At 40.7% G+C, this 23,536-nt stretch overlaps 1 protein-coding gene across 3 annotated transcripts in view; it reads left to right on the top strand.

Annotated features, from left to right (window-relative positions):
* The first annotated feature begins 881 nt into the window (after positions 1-881).
* LOC311258028 (long-chain fatty acid transport protein 6-like) overlaps positions 882-23,536 on the top strand; it is a 50,110-nt gene continuing 27,455 nt past the window's right edge. For all 3 annotated transcript variants that reach the window (XR_014622693.1, XM_084354066.1, XM_084354068.1), the window contains exons 1-4: positions 882-977; positions 1,407-1,559; positions 2,304-2,396; positions 2,537-2,645. Coding sequence is in view for 1 of the 3 variants with exons in the window: in XM_084354068.1 (XP_084210194.1) it covers positions 969-977; positions 1,407-1,559; positions 2,304-2,396; positions 2,537-2,614 (333 nt within the window). In the remaining 2 variants the exon portion in view is untranslated. The remainder of the gene's footprint in view (positions 978-1,406; positions 1,560-2,303; positions 2,397-2,536; positions 2,646-23,536) is intronic.

Below are 23,536 nucleotides of genomic sequence, written 5' to 3'. Positions count from 1 at the left end.
AACTTTGGTGTCATTTGGCATCGTTCGGACGAAATTAGATCCAGTGGAGCGCCGGTATATCCATATAATGCGAGTGACGGGGCACCGAAGTGCAGCCTCTATGAGCATTATCTGCCACGAAACTAGTTCATTTCACCAATATTTTGTTATGATACGCTAGTGCTATTCCCCTCTGAGTCCGGGCTCGTCTATTGTCAACATCCAGGGTCTGTAGGTTGACCTTCTACCTCTGACCTGGAAGATGTCGTCTCTGAGCTGCGTGTGCACCCGCGACAGCCCGGCTTGTTAACCTGTAGCTGCTACTGCTAGTTTGACCCCGGATGTTGATAACAGACGAGCCCGGACTCAGAGGGGAATAGCACTAGCGTATCATGACAAAATATTGGTGAAATGAACTAGTTTCGTGGCAGATAATGCGTTATATAGAGGCTGTGTGTCGATGCCCCTTCACTCGCATTATATGGATATATCGGCGCTACACTGGATCTAATTTCATCCGAACAACTTCAAATGACACCAAAGTTATCTGGGTGAGTAAATGATCATATATTTTGCTATAAATAAGGTCCAGGTTGTAAAAAACGGTAGTTATCCTTTAACCATTTCACAAATCACCCTGAATATTAGACCCTCACTCAGCTATACATTTTCATAGCAGCAGATGGACTACTGTATTTTTTTAGTTCTGTTGATTGAACCAACACAACCAATCCACTATTACTTCCTTTGTTTTCTCAGTTATCGGATGTGGAAATGCAAAGACTGCAGTCTGTCATTTTCAGAACGATCTGAGCTACTAAGACATTAACGCATTGACCATCGGTTTCACGGTAGGCGCCGTCCTTACCCATGCATCCATGCAAATTGTCCCTGTTCGTCCAAGACATGGAATGGTCTACAAAAACATCTTACTAGGAATCATACTCCTCAGGAGTCCACCAAAGGTCTCTTCATAACCCTTCATTCAGATGGAAGAGGTATACCTTTCTTAACCTCTTTCATACTAATAATAACAAACATTTTTTCAGAAATAATACATCCACAGGGCTTTGCAAAGACTAGTAAAAGTATTGCTTTTCCATCAAAAATTATATTTTGTTTGAAATTACTACTCAATTAAATTTTGACTAAGTAACAATGAACAACAACAAATCATAACCAAAACACAGCCAAATGGGGAACGATTGTTACACGTTTGTTATCGACCACACATTCTAGTGGGACCTAAATGATCATTGAGGGGTATTTATTGTGTATGAAGAAATATAACTTTTGATATTTGACAATTTAATAAATACATACATATACTACCTTTTAAGTCATAGTTTGGAGATGGGGAATGAATGCTTGTGCCAAGTTTGTCTTCAATAAAAAAACAATATCGTGCACTGCTTCCTCATGTACAGATCAATGCAGAGTTTCTGCGGATTACTGCAGTTCCCCTGCTGACGAGATTTATGGCCCAGCTGGACAAGTACTCCACACAGCTACTGAAGATCATCAGAAAGAAGGGAGGGGCAACCAAAGCAAAAACTGACACGATCGAGTTTCTTGATCAGGTATGATGTATATAATTAACCATAAACAACAGTTAGCATTTTAACCCTTGTCTGGTGGGGATAGGTATCTTTTCCATTTTTATTTTTATTTCAGTGATTATGGTTATAGTCATAATTTGGCAAATGCTGTGTCTTTTTAAACTGTTGGTAGGATGTGTGTGTGTGTGTCTGTGTGTGTGTGTGTCAAGCAGAAGGATGTGTGGGCTTTGCAAATGTTCTTTACACACTAGCAGCAGATGCCCTTCCTCTGGTGCACACAGAGTTGCATTTTGGGGGATTTGGAGGAACTGCTGTCCTCACCTTGCAGTGGCCTTCTCCCTTGGTGGGGAGCCACTGTCATTGTTGCGTTTGTGAAGTGACCAGCGCCGATGCCAGCTCTTCCACAAACCGGCGAGATGCTTGTACAATACCTTGATTCCAGCTCAAATCCACATTCATCCACAGCACAAATTAGTTCAAAGCAGAGACATCCAGGATGAGAACACGTCAATGACCACTGGCAGGTCTTGAGAGAGGGCTGTAAAAGGCAGGATTGGCCTGACCTGGCAAAGAGCCACCCAGTCTTCCCTCTTCTAAGAGAGACTGCCAGTGGTCTCTGACATAGGTCCTGTATGGCTCTGCTTTCAGTTAATTTGTGCTATGGATCCAATCGTACAAGCACCGACTGTTTGTGGTAGAGCTGGGAATTCAAAAGCTTGCCTATCCTCCACATTGCATAGTAACCTTTTTTCACTGTCCCTGCAGGATGCCGATGCTGATGTCAGAAGGGAGTGTGTCCTCAAATCTCTCATCATATACCTGGGAGAATGTGTTGAGGACCTGATAAAAGAATACATGGTATGTCCAAATCTGTTCTGTCTCTCCATGATGAGATGCAGCTTTAATAATCCTGGGGGAAGCTTGACAGCTCTGCCATTGGATGTGGTGATTAATCATCAGTTGTTCACTTATACATTTTGTCCTAAATTTTACCTCAGATGTCCGAGAAAGATCAAGCCGAGCAGGAGCTGGAGAGTACCACCATGGCGGTCTTCGTCTTGCACATGGAAATGTGATTACTAGTGATAACAGTAGTAGTGGTTAACGGTAAGGATAGTATGTAGTAATGCATTACAATAATAGTAGTGGAACGTATGTAACAGAGATATGACTAATATTAGCGACAGTAGTGGTGGGTGTCAGGCAGGGCCATGGCAGTAGGCGCATCCATGATCAGGCAGGGTCATGGCAGTAGGCGCATCCACGATCAGGCAGGGCCATAGCAGTAGGCGCATCCACGATCCACGACCCGGGCGCGGCCAGGATCCATGGGAGCCTGTAGGACTAGAAAGCACAAGGACTCCGGGGAAGAAGTGAAGTCAGTGACATGCAGAGATGGGGCATGTATACAGGCGTAATGTATACAGATGGAGAGGAGAGGATGAGAGAGAAGCTCAGTGTGTCATTTGTCCCCCGGACTAGGCCTATAGCAGCATAACTAAGAGCTGGTCCAAGACGGGCCTGGGCCAGCCCTAACTATAAGCTCTATCGAAAAGGAAGGTCTTAAGTCTACTCTTAAAGTTAGAGAGGGTGTCCGCCTCCCGGACCAAAACAGGAAGATGGTTCCACAGAAGAGGAGCTTGATAACTGAAGGCTCTGGCTCCCATTCTGCTTTTGGAGACTTTAGGAACTACAAGTAATCCTGCGTTCTGGGAGCGTAATGCTCTAGTTGGGTGATAGGGTAGTATGAGCTCCTGGAGATATGATGGTGCCTGACCATTAACAGCTTTGTAAGTGAGGAGAAGGATTTTAAACTCTATTCTTGATTTTACAGGGAGCCAGTGCAGAGAGGCCAATACAGGAGTAATATGATCTCTTTTCTTAGTTCCTGTCAGTACACGTGCTGCAGCATTCTGGACCAGCTGGAGACTCTTCAGAGACTTGTTAGGGCAGCCTGATAATAGAGAATTACAATAGTCCAGCCTGGAAGTAACAAATGCATGGACTAGCTTTTCTGCGTCTTTTTGAGACAGGATGGGCCTGATCTTTGCAATGTTACGTAGATGAAACAATGCAGACCTTGAAATTTGTTTTATGTGGGAGTTGAAGGACATATCTTGATCAAAGATAACTCCCAGATTCCTGACAGTGGTGCTGGAGGCCAAGTTAATGCCATCCAAACTAGCTATATCATTAGATAATGCATCTCTAAGGTGTTTAGGACCAAGTACTATAACTTCGGTTTTATCTGAATTTAACAGCAGAAAATTGCAGGTCATCCAGGTCTTAATGTCCTTGAGACATGCATGGAGTTTAGTAAGCTGATTAGTTTCATCTGGCTTTATTGATAGGTATAATTGGGTATCATCTGCGTAACAATGAAAGTTTATGGAGTGTTTCCGAATTATATTTCCTAGAGGGAGCATATATAAGGTGAATAGTATGGGTCCAAGCACGGAGCCTTGACGAACACCATGACTAACCTTGGTATACAGGGATGACTCATCATTAACATGTACAAACTGAAATCGATCCGATAAATAGGACTTAAACCAGTTTAATGCGGGTCCTTTAATGCCAATTAAGTGTTCCAGTCTCTGTAGTAGAATGTGATGATCAATGGTATCAAATGCAGCACTAAGATCTAGTAAGACCAGGACAGAGACAAGTCCTTTGTCAGAAGCGATTAGGAGGTCATTTGTAACTTTCACCAGTGCCGTCTCTGTGCTATGATGTGTTCTAAAACCTGATTGAAAATCCTCATATAAACTATTGTTATGAAGAAAGTCACATAGCTGGTTGGCGACTGCTTTCTCAAGGATCTTGGAGAGGAAAGGGAGGTTGGATATAGGTCTATAGTTGGCTAAAGCTTCTGGATCAAGATTAGGCTTTTTAAGGAGCGGTCTAATTACAGATAGTTTAAAGGACTGTGGTACGTATCCTGTTAATAGAAACACGTTGATCATTTCTAGTAGAGATGTGCTAATTAAAGGTAAAGTTTCTTTCAGCAACCTAGTTGGGATGGGGTCTAGGAGAGAAGTTGTTGGTCTAGATGAAGAAACCATCGAAGTTAGTTGGTGGAGGTCAATGGGAGAGAAGCAGTCTAAATATAAGTCAGAATTTGCAACTGTTTCTGAGGTTCCTGTGTTTAAAGATACAATAGTGCCAGTTGAGGGCAAGCGATGATGGATTTTGTCTCTAATAGTTACAATTTTATCATTAAAGAAGCTCATGAAGTCATTACTACTGAGCGTTGTAGGAATACATGGTTCAGTAGAGCTGTGACTTTCTGTCAGCCTGGCTACAGTGCTGAAAACAGGGTTCCTACGCAAGTATGGAAAGTATGGAAAAGTATGGAATTTGATTTTATAAATTTCCAGGTCTGGAAAAGTATGGAAAATTGAAACTATTGTATGGAAAAATATTCATGTTTCAAAGACTTTTATCATTGTTCTGTTTTCTAAAACATAGAATTATGAATATAAAAAAAAGAGAAATGGATTGATCTGTTTTTTTAAGGCGCTTGGCAGCGCAGCTAAAATGTTTGTGTGAGAGCACACAGAAGGTTAAGCGTCCCAGAAAACATTTGGGTAGATTGAAAAGTTGAATGCTGCTCAGTAGGTGGCGGTAATGCTCCCTGAAATGGGTAGCAAACTGCCATAAACCTAAGAAGAAGAAGAAGAAGAATGCACCTGTAAACTGGATGCCAGCCGCCAAGCAAAACCAACAGAAGAAGAAGAAGATGTCCACACGTCCACACTGCGTGAGCAAGCTATCCAGATGCCTTATCGTTGACAGAACTCATAATGGGAAGATGTAAATTTTCTGACAAGTGGCTCAGAAATCCGAAATTTAAAGACTGGTTGGCCAAGGACACTGGACAGATAAAAAAAGCTAAATGCAGAATTTGTATGAAGTCGTTTGACATCTCTAACATGGGGGAGTCGGCGGTTGCGAGTCACATGCAGGGGAAAAAACACTGCCGTCTTTTCGCCGCATCCTCTGCACTGAGAGTCGCAACGTTTTTGACTCAACCCAGCGAACTTGCCCACACACCGAATGATGAACGGTGAGAACTTTATTGAACATTATGAATTCAGTCTATTTGTTTTAGTTAGGTAACTTACAGTGTTAATTTCAAATGTTTACATACTGAAATGAATTATGTTTAAGGTAGGCTACTGGGGTTACATGCTGGCATTCCGACATCCCAAAATGCCGACATACCGCCATTCCGACAATTAGGGCCTCATGTCGGAATGGCGACATGTCGGAATGGCGGTTGCCCCCCGGCTACGGTCATGTTTATTGTATGTTTACTTTATTTGCACAATGAATCAATAGTAGTATTTAATCTTATGATGTAAGCTGGTTACAGTGCACTGACATGCCGTCTATCATAGCGGACTATTTAATGTGTGTGTATTCACCCAGACAATGGTATAACACGTGTTATTATCTTTAAAGGCAATTCAGTCATTCTGGTGTTTAAATGTTTATTATTTTGCAATGAGCCCAAATTGTTTATCTTTTTCAGTGACACAGCTCCAGCTTCATCCAGTGATACAGCTGCAGCTACATCCAGTAGCTTGATGAGGACCTTCGTGAGTGGGCCAGAGGTTCTGTCTGCGGAAGTGTACTGGGCACTTGATGTCATTGAGAAGCATGGATCCTTCAACAGCTGTGCTGGAAAGAGTCAACTTTTCAGCCTTATGTTTCCAGACAATAATATTGCCTCAAAGTTCACCTGCGGGGATGACAAGGCAGCTTACCTGACAACATTTGGCATTGCACCACATTTCTCATCACTTCTCTTGTCAAAAGTGAAATCTGCTAGTGACTATGTCCTACTGTTTGATGAAAGAGGCATATTGCAGCTAGCAATGGATGGACCAAATGTAAACTGGAAGCTGTTTGACACACTGTCCAGGGACTTGGAAGAGGAGATTGGCTCCAAACTCCTCAACATAGGGAGCTGTGGTCTACATGTAATGCACAATGCATTTAAAGCTGGCAGCAACACAACCACCTGGGACATTGAGCACACTCTAAATAGTCTTTACTGGCTTTTTAAGGACTCCCAAGCCAGATGTGATGATTATACAAAAGTAACAGGTTCAACTGTTTTTCCTCTCAGGTACTGTCAACATAGATGGCTAGAGAATGTCACAGTCCTAGAAAGAGCCATTACAATATGGCCCCAGGTCCAGACATATGTGGCTAATGTTAAGGCCGCTAAAGTGCCACATCCAAAAAACAGGTCTTTTGACTGTATTGAAAAGGAATGCTCTGACCCCATGTTTTTGGTAAAGGCAAACACCTTCCTCTCCATTGCACAAGAGTGCACACCTTTTCTAATCAAATATCAAACTGATCAGCCCATGCTACCTTTCCTGGCAGATGATCTTTTCATTATACTGAAGCACCTTCTCCAGAGATTTGTCACTGACGAAACACTTAAGAGGGTGAAGACACCACTGAGGCTCTTCTCAGAAGACTTCAAGGAGCAAGCAAATCACAAAGACGCCTCCCTTATCAATATAGGATTTGTTTCAGACAAAGTACTTTCAGAGTTGAAACTGAAGAAGAAGGTTTCTGAGCGAGATGCTCTCATGCTTAGGATGGAAACCAAGGAGTTCCTTGTCACAGCTGTGACAAAGCTGCTGGATAAATGCCCCCTTAAGTACACTCTGGTGAGAAACCTAGCATGGCTGGATCCACAGAAGATCAAAGAGAAACCAGACATTTGCGAGAAACAACTGAAACTCTGCTTGCAGATCATCTCCAGTGCTGGACGAGTTATAGAGAACAAGTGTGACAGAATCCTCAACCAGTTCAAGGATTTCGCTGTGATGTGCAAAACAAGTGAGGATGCCTCACAGTGGCCGACAGGTGCCCACTCCAGACTGGACACCTTCTTCTATGCACAGCTGGCCAAACAGCATCAATTCAGAGATCTGTGAAATTGTCCAAAAGATTCTTCTGTTGTCCCATGGCCAGGCTCCTGTAGAACGAGGGTTCTCTATTAATAAGAACATTGTTGTCGAAAACATGAAGGAGAGAACCTTGATTGCCCAGCGGGTAATTGTAGACCACTTGCACCATGTGGGTGGGGTAGCTAAGGTACAGATGACCAAAGAACTACTTCAGTCTGCACGCTTTGCACGACAGAGATACCATTTGTACCTTGAAGAGGAGAAGAAGAAGAAGGAGCAATCACGGCAAACACAGAAACGGAGGGCCGTGCAGGATGAAGTTGACCAACTCAAGAAGAAGAGAATAAAGCTTCAGACACACATAAATGCACTCCTGGCATCAGCAGATGAACTCGCAGTTGAAGCAGAAGTCACTGACAAGATATATGTCCTCACTAAATCCAATGCCCTCCGGAAAGCTGCCAAAGACAAAAAACAACAGCTAATGCAGTATGATAAAGAATTAGAAAAGAAAACCTCAGAAATTAATGCACGTTGAGGCCATGCAGTCAGTCTGTCTTTGTGTGTGTGTCTGTATCTGTAAATGTGTCTGTTTTTGTGTGTGTGTCATGTGTCTGTGTCTGTCTTTGTGTGTGTGTGTGTGTGTGTGTCTGTCATGTGTCTGTGTCTTTGTGTGTGTGTGTCTGTATCTGTAAATGTGTGTGTGTGTGTCTGTCATGTGTCTGTGTCTTTGTGTGTGTGTGTGTGTGTGTGTCTGTATCTGTAAATGTGTCTCTGTCTGTCATGCGTCTGTGTCTGTCAATCAGACAGTTCCAGTCAGTTCCTTTTCACAGTCCCTCAGTGGTTCTTTGTGGGTTTTGATGTAAAAACAAGTCAGTTTAAATATGTTATACCTGCTGTTTACATTTTATTACATTTTTGCATTCTTTTAATGTATTATTTATTTTACTTTAAAGTCATTTGTTGAACAGTATTTACAAGTATGTTTTATGTTGAAGCATTTGATGCCAGTGAGGCAAAGCCTTTCCTAGTTCTTCATTTTAATTTATAATGTTTAATTTATGATTTGTTAATTTATTTTAGTAATAATAATTAATTGACTTAATTTATAGTTACTTGTTAAACACTATTAAAATGTTTATTTGATGTTTAAGAATGCCAGTGAGGCCAAGTCTTTTTTTGTAACTTCCCTTGTGTTACTCCAGGGGTTTGAGAGATGTAGACAGTACAGTAGTTCTGTTCACGTGCAACTTAAAATAAAAAAGCTATGCACTGAATTCATCTGGGTTTGGTCTTTATTTATTTGTATGAGCTACATTACCTAGCTATAATCTTCTGGAAATTATTTGGTGACTTAATGGCATACATATTCAGAATAATAAAAACAAACGATTAAATTCCATAATTTATTTACATGATGCACATCTATTTACTCAAATGTCACAAATTATTTGCATTTTTTACCGAGAAGTCTGGAAATTAGGGTCTGGAAAAAGTATGGAATTTTGAAATTTCAAATGTGTAGGAACCCTGTGAAAAGAAACCTGGTGTTGTTTTTGTTTTCCTCTATTAATGACGAGTAATAGCTTGCTCTGGCATTGCGGAGGGCCTTCCTATATATTTTAAGGCTATCTTTCCAGGCTAAGCGGGATTCTTCCAAATTAGTGGAACGCCATTTCCTTTCAAATTTCCGTGATGTTTGCTTCAATTTGCGGGTATCCGAGTTGTACCAGGGTGCTAACCTCCTGTGCTTTATAGGTTTCTTTTTCAGAGGGGCAATAGAGTCCAGTTTTGTTTGAGTGAGTGTTTTGAATTTGGCCGATTGCCTAATGTGAAATATGTTGCATATGGTTCATAAGTTAAAAATGAATAAATACATTTAAAGTAATCTGTTGGCCAAGCGTCTTTTTTTATAGAGTTTATAAGATGGGAAATACAAATTATTTTTGAAGTAAAGTCAAATAAAATATGAAAAATATAGTTTGGTTATATGTAAATTAATTAACTGGTGTCAATGCAAACATTAAATCAGTTAAAAGTGAATACATTAGGTTGGTTCAATTTCAAATTATTAGTTTGGTTCAATAACTAAAATGTTAAGAAAATCATTTGGATCAATGCAAAGAATTAAGGTTGAGTCAAGTGCAGTATTATTGTTTACATCAACATAAAATAATCAGGTCATAAGAAATGTCTCAATTGAGATTCGGTGAAGTCAAATATTTTAGATGCGATAACTGGACATAATTTTTTTTAAGTTTGAGCAATGTTATATATTTTTTTAGTGTATTGAACTAAGAGGAGCTTAATAAACCAAATAAAACTCAGTCTTATTGTCTTGCTGTTCGCTTGTCTTTCCCCAATCATGTCTCATTTGGTCAAATAAATCCAGAGTGTAAGATGTGAAATTATTCCAGCTCTACATGTCGTTTCCGCTCCTGATGTCCGACTCGCTCTCTGCTGCTGCTTCATGCCTCTCCTGTCCCCGCCTGCTGTGTCTTCTTGTCCCTGGAGTCATAGCTCTGGTCAGAGCTGCTGTAAATCACTGTCTGGTGTCTAGCTGCTGTTCATATGGAGGCAACAGAGCCCAGTTGAGCTGAGCCCTGGTGACCGCAGGGACTCGACCCTTGATCTGAGGTTGCAGTAGGCAAGTTGCAGTCAACTAATAAGGTATTTTAGCTCCATGGCTAACTGAAGTAACTTTACTTATGTTAGCTAGCTACAGCCAAGGATAGCTGGCAAAGATCATCAGTTGTCGGTTACTATAGCGATATGCTACACCATATAGTTTTGGAGCTCCCTTCGAATTCTGGTCATATTTTACAGATAACACTTTTAACTTATTTTCCACAGTTGTTTTGCAAAGTCTGACACTGTGAGCCTCACAGAGCAACTTTAATTCTTCTGAATGACTTTTTCTTTAATAATGACCTTAAAGAAAATATAAAACCAAGTGCATTTCAATTTCTTTTTCAACTAACTCACAAAACTGTCTATCAATGCCAACATAACATCTGATTTCCAGATGTGGTGGTAAAATACATGTACTGGTGCTCGGTTGGGCACATGTTTGGCTGCTCAGTCCCTGTATATCAACCTTAAGTTCTGACCATTTCACCATCAGTGCAGTCCACATTATCTTTGACTTTCAGGGTCAGATGTGAAAACATAAAAGCTCTTCTGACTACAGCGCAATTAAATCTGACCTTCAAATGTCTCCCTGAGATTATTTTTAAAATGCTCCGCACATTTCAACTGAACATCAAAACCCCACAGCAGATAAATACAAGTTAGAGATGAAAGAACTCACGTTTATGCGGACTGTATCCTTTATATCAGTGGTTCTCAACCTTTTTTGAACAAACGCCCCCCTGACCATACCATGATCCTCTTATGGTATGGGGGAGAGGCAAATCTACTTTTTTTTCTGGTGTTTGACGTGTTCTTGTAGTAAACAGTGTGTTAAGACCGGAGGACTTTTGACATTTGACATTGGGTTTTGTATGATGAGGGAAGCCATTTGTTTGCTTTAAAGTCCCTGTTTTTATTGGATTGGAGTTGTATGTATGCCCCCAACAACATGATGTGCTGCTGAGCAAATCTGACCATTTTATAGGAAATGAAAGCATGGATTTTAATTTGAACATTGCCTCCAAAATTTATGTTTTTGACACATAAAGTAGGTCATGTTTGTATATAACTCAACACTATGCCTGGAGAAACTGGTAAACAACATGGAAATGTTATTTTAGTTGTAATGGGACCCTGAGCTCTTGAGTTGCTAGGATCTTTCTGCAAAGAGCTGTGAGATAGAATTTAAGTCAAACTGGTGTTTCTACTGAGAGAAAGGCCACACAGCCTTTGAGGATGATGAATGAAATGCATATTAAGTTTGAATAGAAGTGGTTAAAGTTTATATCACTTCACAATATCACAACATTTGAAAATAACCCCAGGTGTATTAAGCAATGTGGAACTTGGGAAGAAAAATACCACCACAGCAGAATTAGTTGAAAATTAGTTTTAGTAGGGTAATGTAGTCAGAGATGCCAACAACACGCACACTTCACGTGAACAACAGTGAATGAACCAATAAAAAAACAGAAATCGCTTGTGCGTTAATTAATGCGCTCTAGGCTTATTAAACATTTGAAAAGCAACGGTCATTGCCTGAGGACTGAGACGCTGACACGAACCAAGGAAAAAAGAAGAAAAAAAGCCTATTTTAAATAGGGGGACTATACAGTAGTAGCGGTTTAAAAGTTCCCCTTCAGGCTGAAAGCCAGCCGAATGGCCTACGTCTTCCAGCCAACTTCCCTCCAAATCCCCTTCCAAACCCCAGCCGCTGGAGTGGCCCCCCTCTTTCTCATGGGAGTGTCAATGTTTTACTGTAACTCCTCCCATTCATTGAAATACATGGTGTGACCAGGAGATGGTGCTTCTCTCACAAAATTCTCATCGCCCACAGTCATTCTGATGTTATCTGAATTTCCACTGACCGCCAGAGGCAGCACTTAAAGCACCTCTGGTGGTCAGTCAAAATTCATAAAACCACAATTACATACATAATCATCATTTGTTTTGAGCCATGAAATTATAACAGGCCTATGCGCTGGCCACTGTTTTATTCGGAAATGAATGCTAGTAATACCTCCTGTCAAATAGCCTATTTGATCACAATGTAATCATTGTGAATCTCCATTTAAAGAGGAATAATTTCAGGTGATGAATAGAATTTTGGAAGATGTTTGCAGCTGTGCAGGTATTCAGTGCATGCCTTATGACTTAGGCCAGGGAATTAGCATTATCAGTTAGGGATGTTGCTGAAGCTCATGTGTTTATCTACTAAACAGGATTTTATGTGTGTTAGGATGTGTGATGTGTGGTGTGCTGTACTACAAGTTGAAAGTAACTAGTAAGCAAGCTGAATTAGCATTATAATTGCTCAACCTTTTGTTTGCACTGAGTGGGCATTTGGTCTCCCATTGTCACACAAATCAGAGAGCCAAAATGCAGCTGGCGGGGGAGGTTATTGGAAGGCTGTGGGCCTGAACTTCTACTGAGCTAGGCTATCTTCTGTTACCATTTCATCAGCAGCCACAGTGTTGGGCAAATTACTCTGGAAAAGTGATTATAACCCTGTAAGACCCCCTGTTGCAAAATTAATAAGTCAAACAATTTCCCAATTTTTGGTCATGCAACATCACTTTGATTTAGTGATCTAAAGTAAAATGCTGTGAGCTATACAAATGCAAAAAGTGGCAGGGGGAGTTTTACCCCAGGTGACATTTTTTTAAAAGGTATTAACTTCATTAGAAAATCTATGGTATAAATAGATCAGGCTCAGAATAGCCTAATTATAAATTTTAGCTTGAATTGATGTATTTAATGAAAGTATGCTAGATTAATTACTGTGTATGTCATTAGCAATGACCAATGTTATGTAAAAAAGATACACAAACTATTTGTGAGAGCGAGATTAGTGGAAACTCCCGGTGAAATAAAGACTTACAAACATGGACCAAAACGGCTCCATAATACGCACAAAAATCAAAAAGAGATTATAGCTGCTGCGCAGCGATGGGTCGGGTCCGGGCTATTTTTTGCAAATGTAGGCAATTTAGAGCAACAAACAGGATATTCTCCAAAATGAACATTGACAACAATGTTCATTTTGGACCACTTGAGGCTTGAACCCACAACTTCTATCGCTCTGAGCTAATTAGCAAGTGGCAATACAACAGTGGCTTTACAAATTGACTAAACCATTCACTGTTGTGCAGGCAGATTTGAAACCACTGTGAAAAATTCAGTTATCAAGACAAAAATCTGAAAATACACATATTGCAGCATGGAGATGTTGGTCATTTTAAAAATGATTGATTTGCTCCATAAGTGAATAACTGATGTTTAGCTATGTCATTATTGCATTGACTCCAATTGTTCACATGAAAGAAAAATTTAAAATGCTGTGAAAAATTCAGTTTTTCAGGCTCAATTTTTGATAAATCAAAGGAGGAGAGAGGAAATAGGTTTAAGAAGTTTTACAGTTTTTGAAAAAAAACTGAGTGATGTACTTCATAATTTTTAATAGGTTTAAATGTACAAACGTTTCTTCAATATTGAGGCTATAGTTTGATGAAAGTTCTGAAGCTGTAGCAAGTATGGTTGATTTGTTATGAATTTTCAAAGTTTTGAACTTTAGACGCTTGCTGTAGCACCACCATCTGAGGTCCGTTTCACAAAGCAGGTTCAACAAACTCTGAGTCTAACCTTGAACTCTGAGTTGATCTACTCTGAGATAGGAAACTCTGAGTTTTCGGTTCCAGAACAGCTGATTTGAGTGAGTTTGATCAACTCGGAGTAGTTTCACCTGGAGTTAAGCGCGTGCGCCACAAGTCTAAAAAGACAGCGTCAATGGAGCCCCGATTCGACGAGTCACCATGGCAACGGAGAAGAGGAGGGCTACGTTTTTTTTAATTAATGCGCTCATACGGTGAGTTTGAGCACGTTTTTAGAAGGAAGTGTAAGCAGCTTAAGATGAAACATAAAAACATTGTTCAAACAGGTAAGACCTCAACATAATCTCACGGGGGTAGGCTACCTCATTTTGATCATGTTTTACATTGTAAAGTAAATATTAAGTGGCTGTTTGACTGTACAGTTGTGTTATCCCCAACATAATGCTGTTTTCACACACATAATTGTCTTCTCATCTATATCATGTTCTGTTAAAGAATTAAGCCTATTTAAACTAACACAGACTTACTCAGCCAACAGAAAGAAAGCAGATGCCCGTAAATGGGGTGGTGGCCCAGCACCGCCACCTCTAACAGAGGCAGAGGAGCCGGCCCTAAGACAGAATCTAGGAAGGCCAGTGGCTGAGCTCATCCTCTGAGCTCACCCCCCAAGACACAAGTGCTTTAATAAAATGTAATATGCCTAGAACTATCTATATATTTTAAACCTATTCATAAAAATATTTATTTCCCTTTCATGACTTTTTTTTACTTTTGTAAAGTGCTCTGCATCTCCGACGTTGTATAAAAAACTCCCATTTGCAAAAAAGCGCAGCGCAACACACAATATCTGCTGGGATGTGAGAGCATGACTTCGGTTGGTAATGTTGGAAATGTAAGAATGGATTAGGTTGTGTATGTAAATGATGGACTGTGACGTGAAACGGACCGCTCAAAAATTTAATTGTCTGGAAATGCAAGAACATCTATGCGTGGTCTGATGATCATCTGCCGACGAATATTTAATTCTCCGCGCAGTAATGCTGCACCTTCATCCACGGGATCATTATCAAAAGAACATGCCATGGTAGTGAAAATAGTCACCACCTAATATAACTCCTAATGTCGCCTACTGACTGATTTTTGCAATGATTTTCTCAAAAAACAGACGGCAGAACTATATTACGCCAAAACTCGCCTGCTGACTGAATGAATGAGGAAATCAAATACCGTGTGTGGCTGAAAGAGGGCGGAGACAGAGAGAAACTCGAGGTGTGTTGAGAAAAACCTGGTCCCGACCAGGTTAGGTTCATAGAGTATGTTACCATGGTAACTGACCGAGAGCTTAAGTTACCTCTCTCTGTGAAACAGGCTAGAGTTACCCTCTTTCTCTGGTTTGAGTTACCTCCCTTTGTGAAACGGAAAACTCAGAGTTTCCCTCATTTCAGGGTTGACAGACTCAGAGTTTTCACTAAACCTGCTTTGTGAAACGGACCCTAGGACTATTGGCTTGGGTTTACAGCTGAGGTAATCTGGCATGAGACTGGACCTTTGTGCAAAATTTGGTTAACTTTCGTCCATGGTCCAGTCCAAGCTATTTGTTTTTATTTGATTTAGAGGCTTGGTGTGATGCCACCATAAGGACAATTGTCTTGTGACAACATGTCTTGTGTTTGATGTTGAGAAAATCTGACATTTTGATCTATCATAATCATCCGTGCTGGGTCTTGAACCCACAACCCCTGAAACCAATCACCAGCTCCTAACTCACTGAGCTAATTGGCTGGAAGTGAGACCTGCTGTGTAGCTTGATCTGTCGACTCAGGGATTTCAAAAATGGTCAAAATGTCAGAAATTCTGTTACCTGAACAAAAATCTGATAATACATAAATTGCATCTTGACAGCATGGAAATGTTGATGATTTGTTTTTAACTTAAAGTGTTTTGCTTCATAAGAGAAAATCTGATGTTTAAAAATGCCACTCTTACATTGACTCCAGTGGTTCCCATGAGAGCAGAATTCAAAATGTTCTCAAAAATTCAGTTTTTGAGATAAAATTCTGATATTCTCTCTGTACAAAGACAACAAAGACCTTGAAAATAGTTTATTCTTGGTCACATCAAAGTGAAATACTTATTGTCCATCTGATTATCGACCCCTGGTTTAGACTACTGAGAGCAGAGCATTAAAATCACTGCTCCTCCCCGTGGACAAAAGAGGCATTACAGCTGGTTTTCACTCAGGCTGCTTAGGGGCGGAGCCTCACTGATGACGTCATCGCGGGGGATTACACTACCCCCATGGACCTGTAGGCTACCAGCCAAGGACCAGCCAAATACCAGCCAAGGGCCAGCCAAGGTCCCATCATGGAAACAGGGGAACTTTTGAGTCGCTACTACTGTATAGGGCTGTAGGCGCTTTATTTATTGATTTATTTATTGTTTACGGGCGTTACTATGGAGACCGTTCCTGCTCGGCTCGCCCGATTGTGGTCAAGGAGCAGAGAGGATATCTCTTCCCTTTTACCCAGCAGTGGAAGCAGCAGACTCGGGTTCTTGGTCTCAGACAGCAGCTTTATTTTTATGAAACTATATCTGAACGTTAAGATACACTTTTTCCTCTCGACCGCTTCTACTCTCGCTCGCTCACCTCTCTCGACCACACACACACACACACACACACACACACACACACACACACTGCTCCCGCTCAGGACACACACCTATCTCATAACATGTGGCTTCGTAGAATTTATTGAAACACCCATAAAGTAGACTATTTAGGTCGGTTATTTGCACTAAAAAAGTTGGGAAACCATGAAAGTTTAAAATGTAGAGTTTAAATGAGCTTTGTACGAGCCAAGTTGTGGCGCCCCCCATTCGCGCCTGAGCGCCCCCCTCTCAGCTCTCACACTACCAGCACCCACCACAATGTTTAGAACGCCCCCTGGGGGGCAGTACCACCCCCGTTGAGAAACCCTAGTATATACAAATAACTTTAATCTTGTGGAGAGAACCATCTGGCAGGGCTTTGAAGCCGAACTTGCCATTCAAAAGACCCTTTTCTTTATCCATTTCTGCTCAAGGAGGTTTGTTTCTGCTGCCATCCACAACGGTACTGCTGCATCGCTTCCTGATTACCCAAACTATGGAGCAGGCCGAGGGTCATAACGTGTGTGCATTAATCACATGTCCAAATAATAAACGCATCATTATCAACTACATTATTTACTTTGACAGCCATATTAAATAGGTATATAAGTTAGTTAATAGATAACATGTATTACTATAGTATTTAAAGGGGACATATTATGCAAAACTCACTTTATCCTTGATTTAGTATGTATATTTTCGTATCCGGAGTGCCTCCCCACCCCTTAAGTGTGATTTTCAACAACTAAGTCAATGTTTTGTAAACTACCAGAGTCAGGAATTGAGTCTCTGAATGAGCCGTTTGGATTTCACCCGGATTGTTACGTAACAGTCCGGTTTTTTGAATAATCCAGCCCTCGCTCTGGGTATCACCTCCCACACTATGCCAGCTACCTGAACGAGGATCCGCCATTTTCTCGTTCTCGCTTCTCTTGTACGCGACAGCCTGACCTCTACCATGTACAACCCGAAAGCCAAGCACTGCTACTCTGTTGTCGGATGCACGGATCCTCATGTTTTGATACATCGCCTCCCTACCAAAGAGGATATCAGAGCTAAGTGGCTATTTCATTTATCAGGGAAACGTCCCAGCTTCAGTGAGCAAAAGCAGTATGGTCTGTGCCAGTCACTTCACGCCGGACTGTTTCAGCAACCAGGGTCAGTATAACGCTGGCAACAACACTGATGATGGAACTGTAAGTATTTATTTAACAGTATAGTTTGTGTTACTTTGGCCGTTTAGCACAGGAGCTAACGCTAACCGTATATATATAAATATGAGGCTGAACTAACGTAACGTGAAGTTATCAACGTTGAACAGGCAGAGGAGACGGTATGACATTGTCTCAGTTGTTAGTGGACGGTGAGCTCCTGTTCCGCCGTGAACACGCAGAGGAGATGGTATGAAATGGTCTGTTATTCACAGCCAGTGAGCTACATTGATTAATTAGCATGTTGTGCTAAAGGACAGTGTGTTAGATGCCCAGGAGTAACTTGGCAGTCGTATGACTTACTGTGTGTTAGTATACACACAGCTAACGCTACAGCTAACTACGTGTGTAGAGTTAGCTGTAGCGTTAGCTGCTGGCATGAGAGACCAGGTGTCCGTTTCACAAAGCAGGTTTAGTGAAAACTCTGAGTCTGTTAACCCTGAAATGAGGGAAACTCTGAGTTTTCCGTTTCACAAAGGGAGGTAACTCAAACCAGATAAAGAGGGGTAACTCTAGCCTGTTTCACAGAGAGAGGTAACTTAAGCTCTCGGTCAGTTACCATGGTAACATACTCTATGACTCTAACCTGGTCGGGACCAGGTTTTTCTCAACAAACCTCGAGTTTCTCTCTGTCTCCGCCCTCTTTCAGCCACACACGGTATTTGATTTCCTCATTCATTCAGTCAGCAGGCGAGTTTTGGCGTAATATAGTTCTGCCGTCTGGTTTTTGAGAAAATCATTGCAAAAATCAGGCAGTAGGCGACATTAGAAGTTATATTAGGTGGCGACTATTTTCACTACCATGGCATGTCCTTTTGATAATGATCCCGTGGATGAAGGTGCAGCATTACTGCGCAGAGAATTAAATATTCGTCGGGAGATGATCATCAGACCGCGCATAGATGTTCTTGCATTTCCAGACAATTGTCTTTTTGAGCGGTACCGTTTCACGTCACAGTCCATCATTTACATACACAACCTAATCCGTCCTTACATTTCCAACATTACCAACCCAAGTCATGCTCTCACATCCCAGCAGATATTGTGTGTTGCGCTGCGGTTTTTTTTTTTGAATAGGGAGTTTTTTTATACAACGTCGGAGATGCAGAGCACTTGAGCAAGGCAACTGTATGCAGAGCTGTCAGAAAAGTGTGCCTCGCCCTGAAACGCCCAGTGGGGTGAAAAACATAGCCCTCCTCTTCCCCGTTGCCATGGTGACTCGTCGAATCGGCGCTCCATTGACGCTGTCTTTTTATACTTGTGGCGCACGCACTTAACTCCAGGTGAAACTACTCCGAGTTGATCAAACTAACTCAAATCAGCTGTTCTGGAACCGAAAACTCAGAGTTTCCTATCTCAGAGTAGATCAACTCAGAGTTCAAGGTTAGACTCAGAGTTTGTTGAACCTGCTTTGTGAAACGGACCCCAGACCTGAGAGCACCAAAACGTTATCTGCAGTAAAGCAATCACTACTTTGTTTTGGAGCCGGAGACAGGGGTTACCTGCTACATGTCTGCTGTGCTACTATCAGTTATATGCAGGCATGGACACAGAAAAGTTGCGTTGCGTCGCGCTGTGTATTGCTCGTTGTTTTTTTTGTTTTTTTTTTGTTTTTTTTTCTCAACTTTATTGAAGTTGCTGTGTATCGCTTGTTGCCTTGGTCACGCGCTGCCGTCCTCACGTCCTGCGCGGCAGGAAGAGGTGGGCAGCGCACGCAGTAGCTCATTAGCATTAAAGGGAAAGGCATTCAAACCGGCCGCCTAGAGCAGGGCTGTGAAACTGGTGTGTGAAGAACCCTGCTGTGCTCAATCCTTCGGTTTTTTGGACCAAAGCATGTTACTAACATTCCATTTAGACACCAAGGACCCATGTCAACAAGCAGAAATGAGCATAATATGTCACCTTTAGATAATAATGTAATTAAATAACAAAAAAACACAACAAAAAATAATAACATCGTTAGTAAAAGTACAGTTATAGATGTCATTATTTCTTTCCCTTATTTTGATTCCTTGTATGTATGTGTGTATGTTTATATGTATGTATGTACAGTATATATGTATGTTTTCAATGGGTGTATGTGTAAATTATGAATGGTTGACAGGCAAAACACAAATAAATAAAATAAAATAAAATTTAATTTGATAAAAAGGATTAGGGTTGTAAAAAATGAATGAGTGGTGACCAGATGGAGAGGGGTTCTATTGCAGTGTATTGGATGGAGGTTGTTGAATGGGTGTGCAGTGCCAGAAGGCGTAAATGTAACTATTAGGGTTGTTTTGAGTGCAGTTTGTACAATTTTCTGGTGTGAATCCCATTTTCTAAACGTTTTCTGTCCAGTGAGGTGATTTCTATGGAGTATCTTGTATTGTATTAGTTGTAGATTTGCGTTGTTTTGTTATTAGGTAAATGTTTTGGCACATTTGGTTCCAGAAGTTGGCATCAAAAGTATTCCAGAAATTGTAGCTCCCAATGCCATATTCCTGGACCTAGTGGTGGAATGTAACTAGTGTATTATTCTGAAAGACGTGTTGAAAGTGTGTGATTCCTTTCTATGACCGAGTGTGGAAATGAGCTGGTTTCTTGTTGATTAGAAGGTCGGGGTTGTTCCAGATGGGGGTGAATTTAGAAGATGCCAAAGTAGGGTTTGTGACTCTGTAGAACTCCACCAGGCTGTCAGGGTAGCTGATAGGTTGGCTGAGAAGTGGTAAGTCTGAGATCAAAATGTTATTGCAAACTGTTGGTTCGATATCTAATCAAATGTTTTCTGATTGGTGGGAGTGGATCTATTTGAATGTGTATTAAAGTTGATTCCCCAGGGAATAATGATTAATTTTTATTTTTTGTAGATTTGTTTGTTTGATTTTGTTTTTCCAATAGAAATTGGTGATCTGAGTCTAGAGCTTTGCATCAGGAGAGGGTGGGTTGAGTAGCGATCATTGTGAAAAGGTAATTTATTTTAGGGAGTATTGTCATTTTAACGGTTGCTTTTCTGCCCATGTTACTACAACCTGTTACTATGCAGTGGAAGAATAGAGGATTTATGCCAGTGTATGGAGTGATTAGCGATGTTGGAGTATGTTTAAATGAGTTTGATAGTTTTCTTCAAACTAAGTGAGTGATAAGTGAGGGTTTTGAAGGAAGAGCAATATGTCAACTGCATAAAGACTAATTTTAAAATTTGTGGTTGGTGTCTGGATTCCTTTGATGTGGGTGTTCTGACGAATGGCTGGAGTTAGTGGTTTGATGAAAATGGTGGAGAGAAAGGGAGAAAGTGGGTATCCTTGCCTAGTCCCCCCTTTGCAATGTGAAGCGTTGTGATTTAAGTCCATTGGTGATTACAGTAGCTGAAGGTGCAGTGTATAGAATTTTAACCCAGTTGATAAATGATTTCCAGGCATTTCCTGCATCTAGTGAGATGATGATGGTTGCTGTTTGCTGTAGTGATGTATAGTCAATCAAAAAGTCTGCGGTTGTTACTGAATGAATGTGTACCTTTGGTAAAGCCAGTTTGGTCTAGGTGGATTATGCATGAAATAATTTTTTTCTATTCTGTGAGTGAGTGTTTTACTGTTGATTTTAATGTCCACATTGAGTCGAGAAATTGGGCTGTAACTAGATGATAGCGTCGGATCTTTGTTGGGTTTTAGATGCAGTGAGATTGTGGCTGTGTTTATATTTGCTGGCGTTCTTGAATTTTATTTTTTTATTTTTTATTTTTTTATAGTGGAGCTAAAATTGACCAGAAGGTGCTTTGTTGTTGGGGATGAGCTTGAGGGCAGTGTATGGTTTGGCCTCTGTTATTGGTGAGTCAATCAAGTCGATTTGTTCCTTGCTGAGTTGCGGTAAATTAATGCTGTTGAGAAAAAAAATTGGCATTGAAAACAAAACCAGTACTGAAAAAGGAAACATTGGCATTGAAACATTTGTATTGAAAACAGTTGTATTGGCATTGAAACAAGTATTGGCACTGAAAAAGGAAACTAATTAAAATAATTAAAATCTTATTATTTTATTTTATTGGGATTTTTTGTATTTTTCAATGACAATCTTCAGATTTTTTCTTCATGTCACTTTTTTTTCAGTGACAGATTTTTTTACAATGTCAGTTTTTTTTCAGTGTCACTGATTTTGTTTCAACTTTCTGTCACTGTTTTGGCATTGAGAGGGAGGGGTCTGAGGGGAGGGGCAAGTAGAGCGTGGTTTGCATATAATTTACATATCGGCATCCTGAAGAAGTAGCAACCTGCCATCAGCCCGGTGTTTCGGATTAACGCGCGGCTATGTTAACTGGCGACCATGAGTCGAATGCGTCGGTGGTTGCTGTAGCCACAGCAGATGTTGAAAACGGGTAGAGAAGACGTAGCTGTCCTCAGATATGCCTCTTTGTTCAGATTGTCTCTGTGCAAAACATACCCGATCCGTGGTGGGCTCCTGTTTGAGTAAACGTGCTTAATCCTCAATCGCTGTATCAACTTTGCTGGTTGTCACGGAAGACGTTGTAAACAGGAAAAGGGAGAGTTGCTCTTCCTGTGAATGTTAATTTCTAATAAATTTTCATTAAATACACTTACTTGTCTTCGCTTCCTCTTTGAGTAAACATGCATCACAGAAGAACCATGGAATCATTTTAAACGAAAAAAGAAAAAAAAAAAAACGAGACTCGAACTCACATTGATTGAGAGAAAATTTAACTGCGACGCAGTAATTAGGCCATTAGGCCAACGAAGCCACACAAGACTGTAGGTACAGCCTATTTCACTCTTCACAGCACACACACACAGAGCCACCTTTTCAATGCAGAGGTGGCCAGATCAACTTGTGACCGCGGTGTCTGTTCACCATGTCGGTACAGTGATGGTCCAATAACACAAATACGCATAACGTTTATTAAATACACTCACTCGTCTTCGCTTCCTATTTGAGTAAACATGCATCGCATTGAAGAACTGTGGAACCCGTTTAAAAGAAAAAAAAAGAAAAAAGAAAAGATATTGCAGGACTTGAACTCACATTATTTGAGGGGGAGAAAACTCTAATGTTGAATCTAATCTACTAAGCCAAAGAGATCACACAGGGTGTCAGTGATATAGCCTATTTCACTCCTCATAACCTACACACAGCCACATTTGGACGCAGAGGTGGCCAGATCAACTTGTGACTGCACTGTCTAAATTCAAATTCAAAAAACTGTATTTGTCCCCGGGGGGCAACTCAAGGCAAGGAGCAGTTATACACAACATAACACAACATTTAACAGATATACAACACAACACAGAACAGTCAGCTAGTTTCAAAAAACAAGTAATTAAATATACAAAAAAATAAATTAAATAAAAATAAGAAAAATAGAGAAATATGAAGCTATGAAAAGAACAAAAAGAGATATAGGCAGTATTTACATAAAGTTTTAGTTGGTACTGAGGTAGTTAAGAATGTCCATGTGATTAAATAGACAAAGTGGAGATGTGCTGGGGTTGACTGCTTCCCATGTTATAGGCCACTGTACATGTGTAGGAATGACAACAGTATCAGGGTGCCTAGTGCTGCCAAAAGGATGCAACAACTGGACAATACCAAAATCAATGAAAATGGTCCTCCTCTTTATCTGCTCAAAATTTAAAAGAGCCCCAGTTATTTTCTGTCATTCAAGCATTCTTTTGTCTTCAATATAGAAGATCACTACCAAGAAAGCCCATAAATAAGGAGGCCAAGCTCAAAATGTTCAACAAAGGAAGAGGATATAAAATCCTCATTTGTAAAACAAGATTGAAAATTGTCATTTCCTAAAAACATACAATCTATGGCCAGAAGTATGAACACCCAATTATTTTATCCATATGTGATTGCTGAGAAACCCATCAAAAACACACAGGTATTAGTATGGCTTTGTTTTTCCCCAAAATAGGCCCAGGTGAATTCTGGGTGCATTAGTCAAGGCCTCTTCCAATTGGGTCGTT

This window comes from Pagrus pagrus, assembly GCF_965226575.1.
Source record: "Pagrus pagrus genome assembly, chromosome: 6".
NCBI lineage: Eukaryota > Metazoa > Chordata > Actinopteri > Spariformes > Sparidae > Pagrus > Pagrus pagrus.
This window is presented reverse-complemented; position numbering and strand designations above follow the sequence as displayed.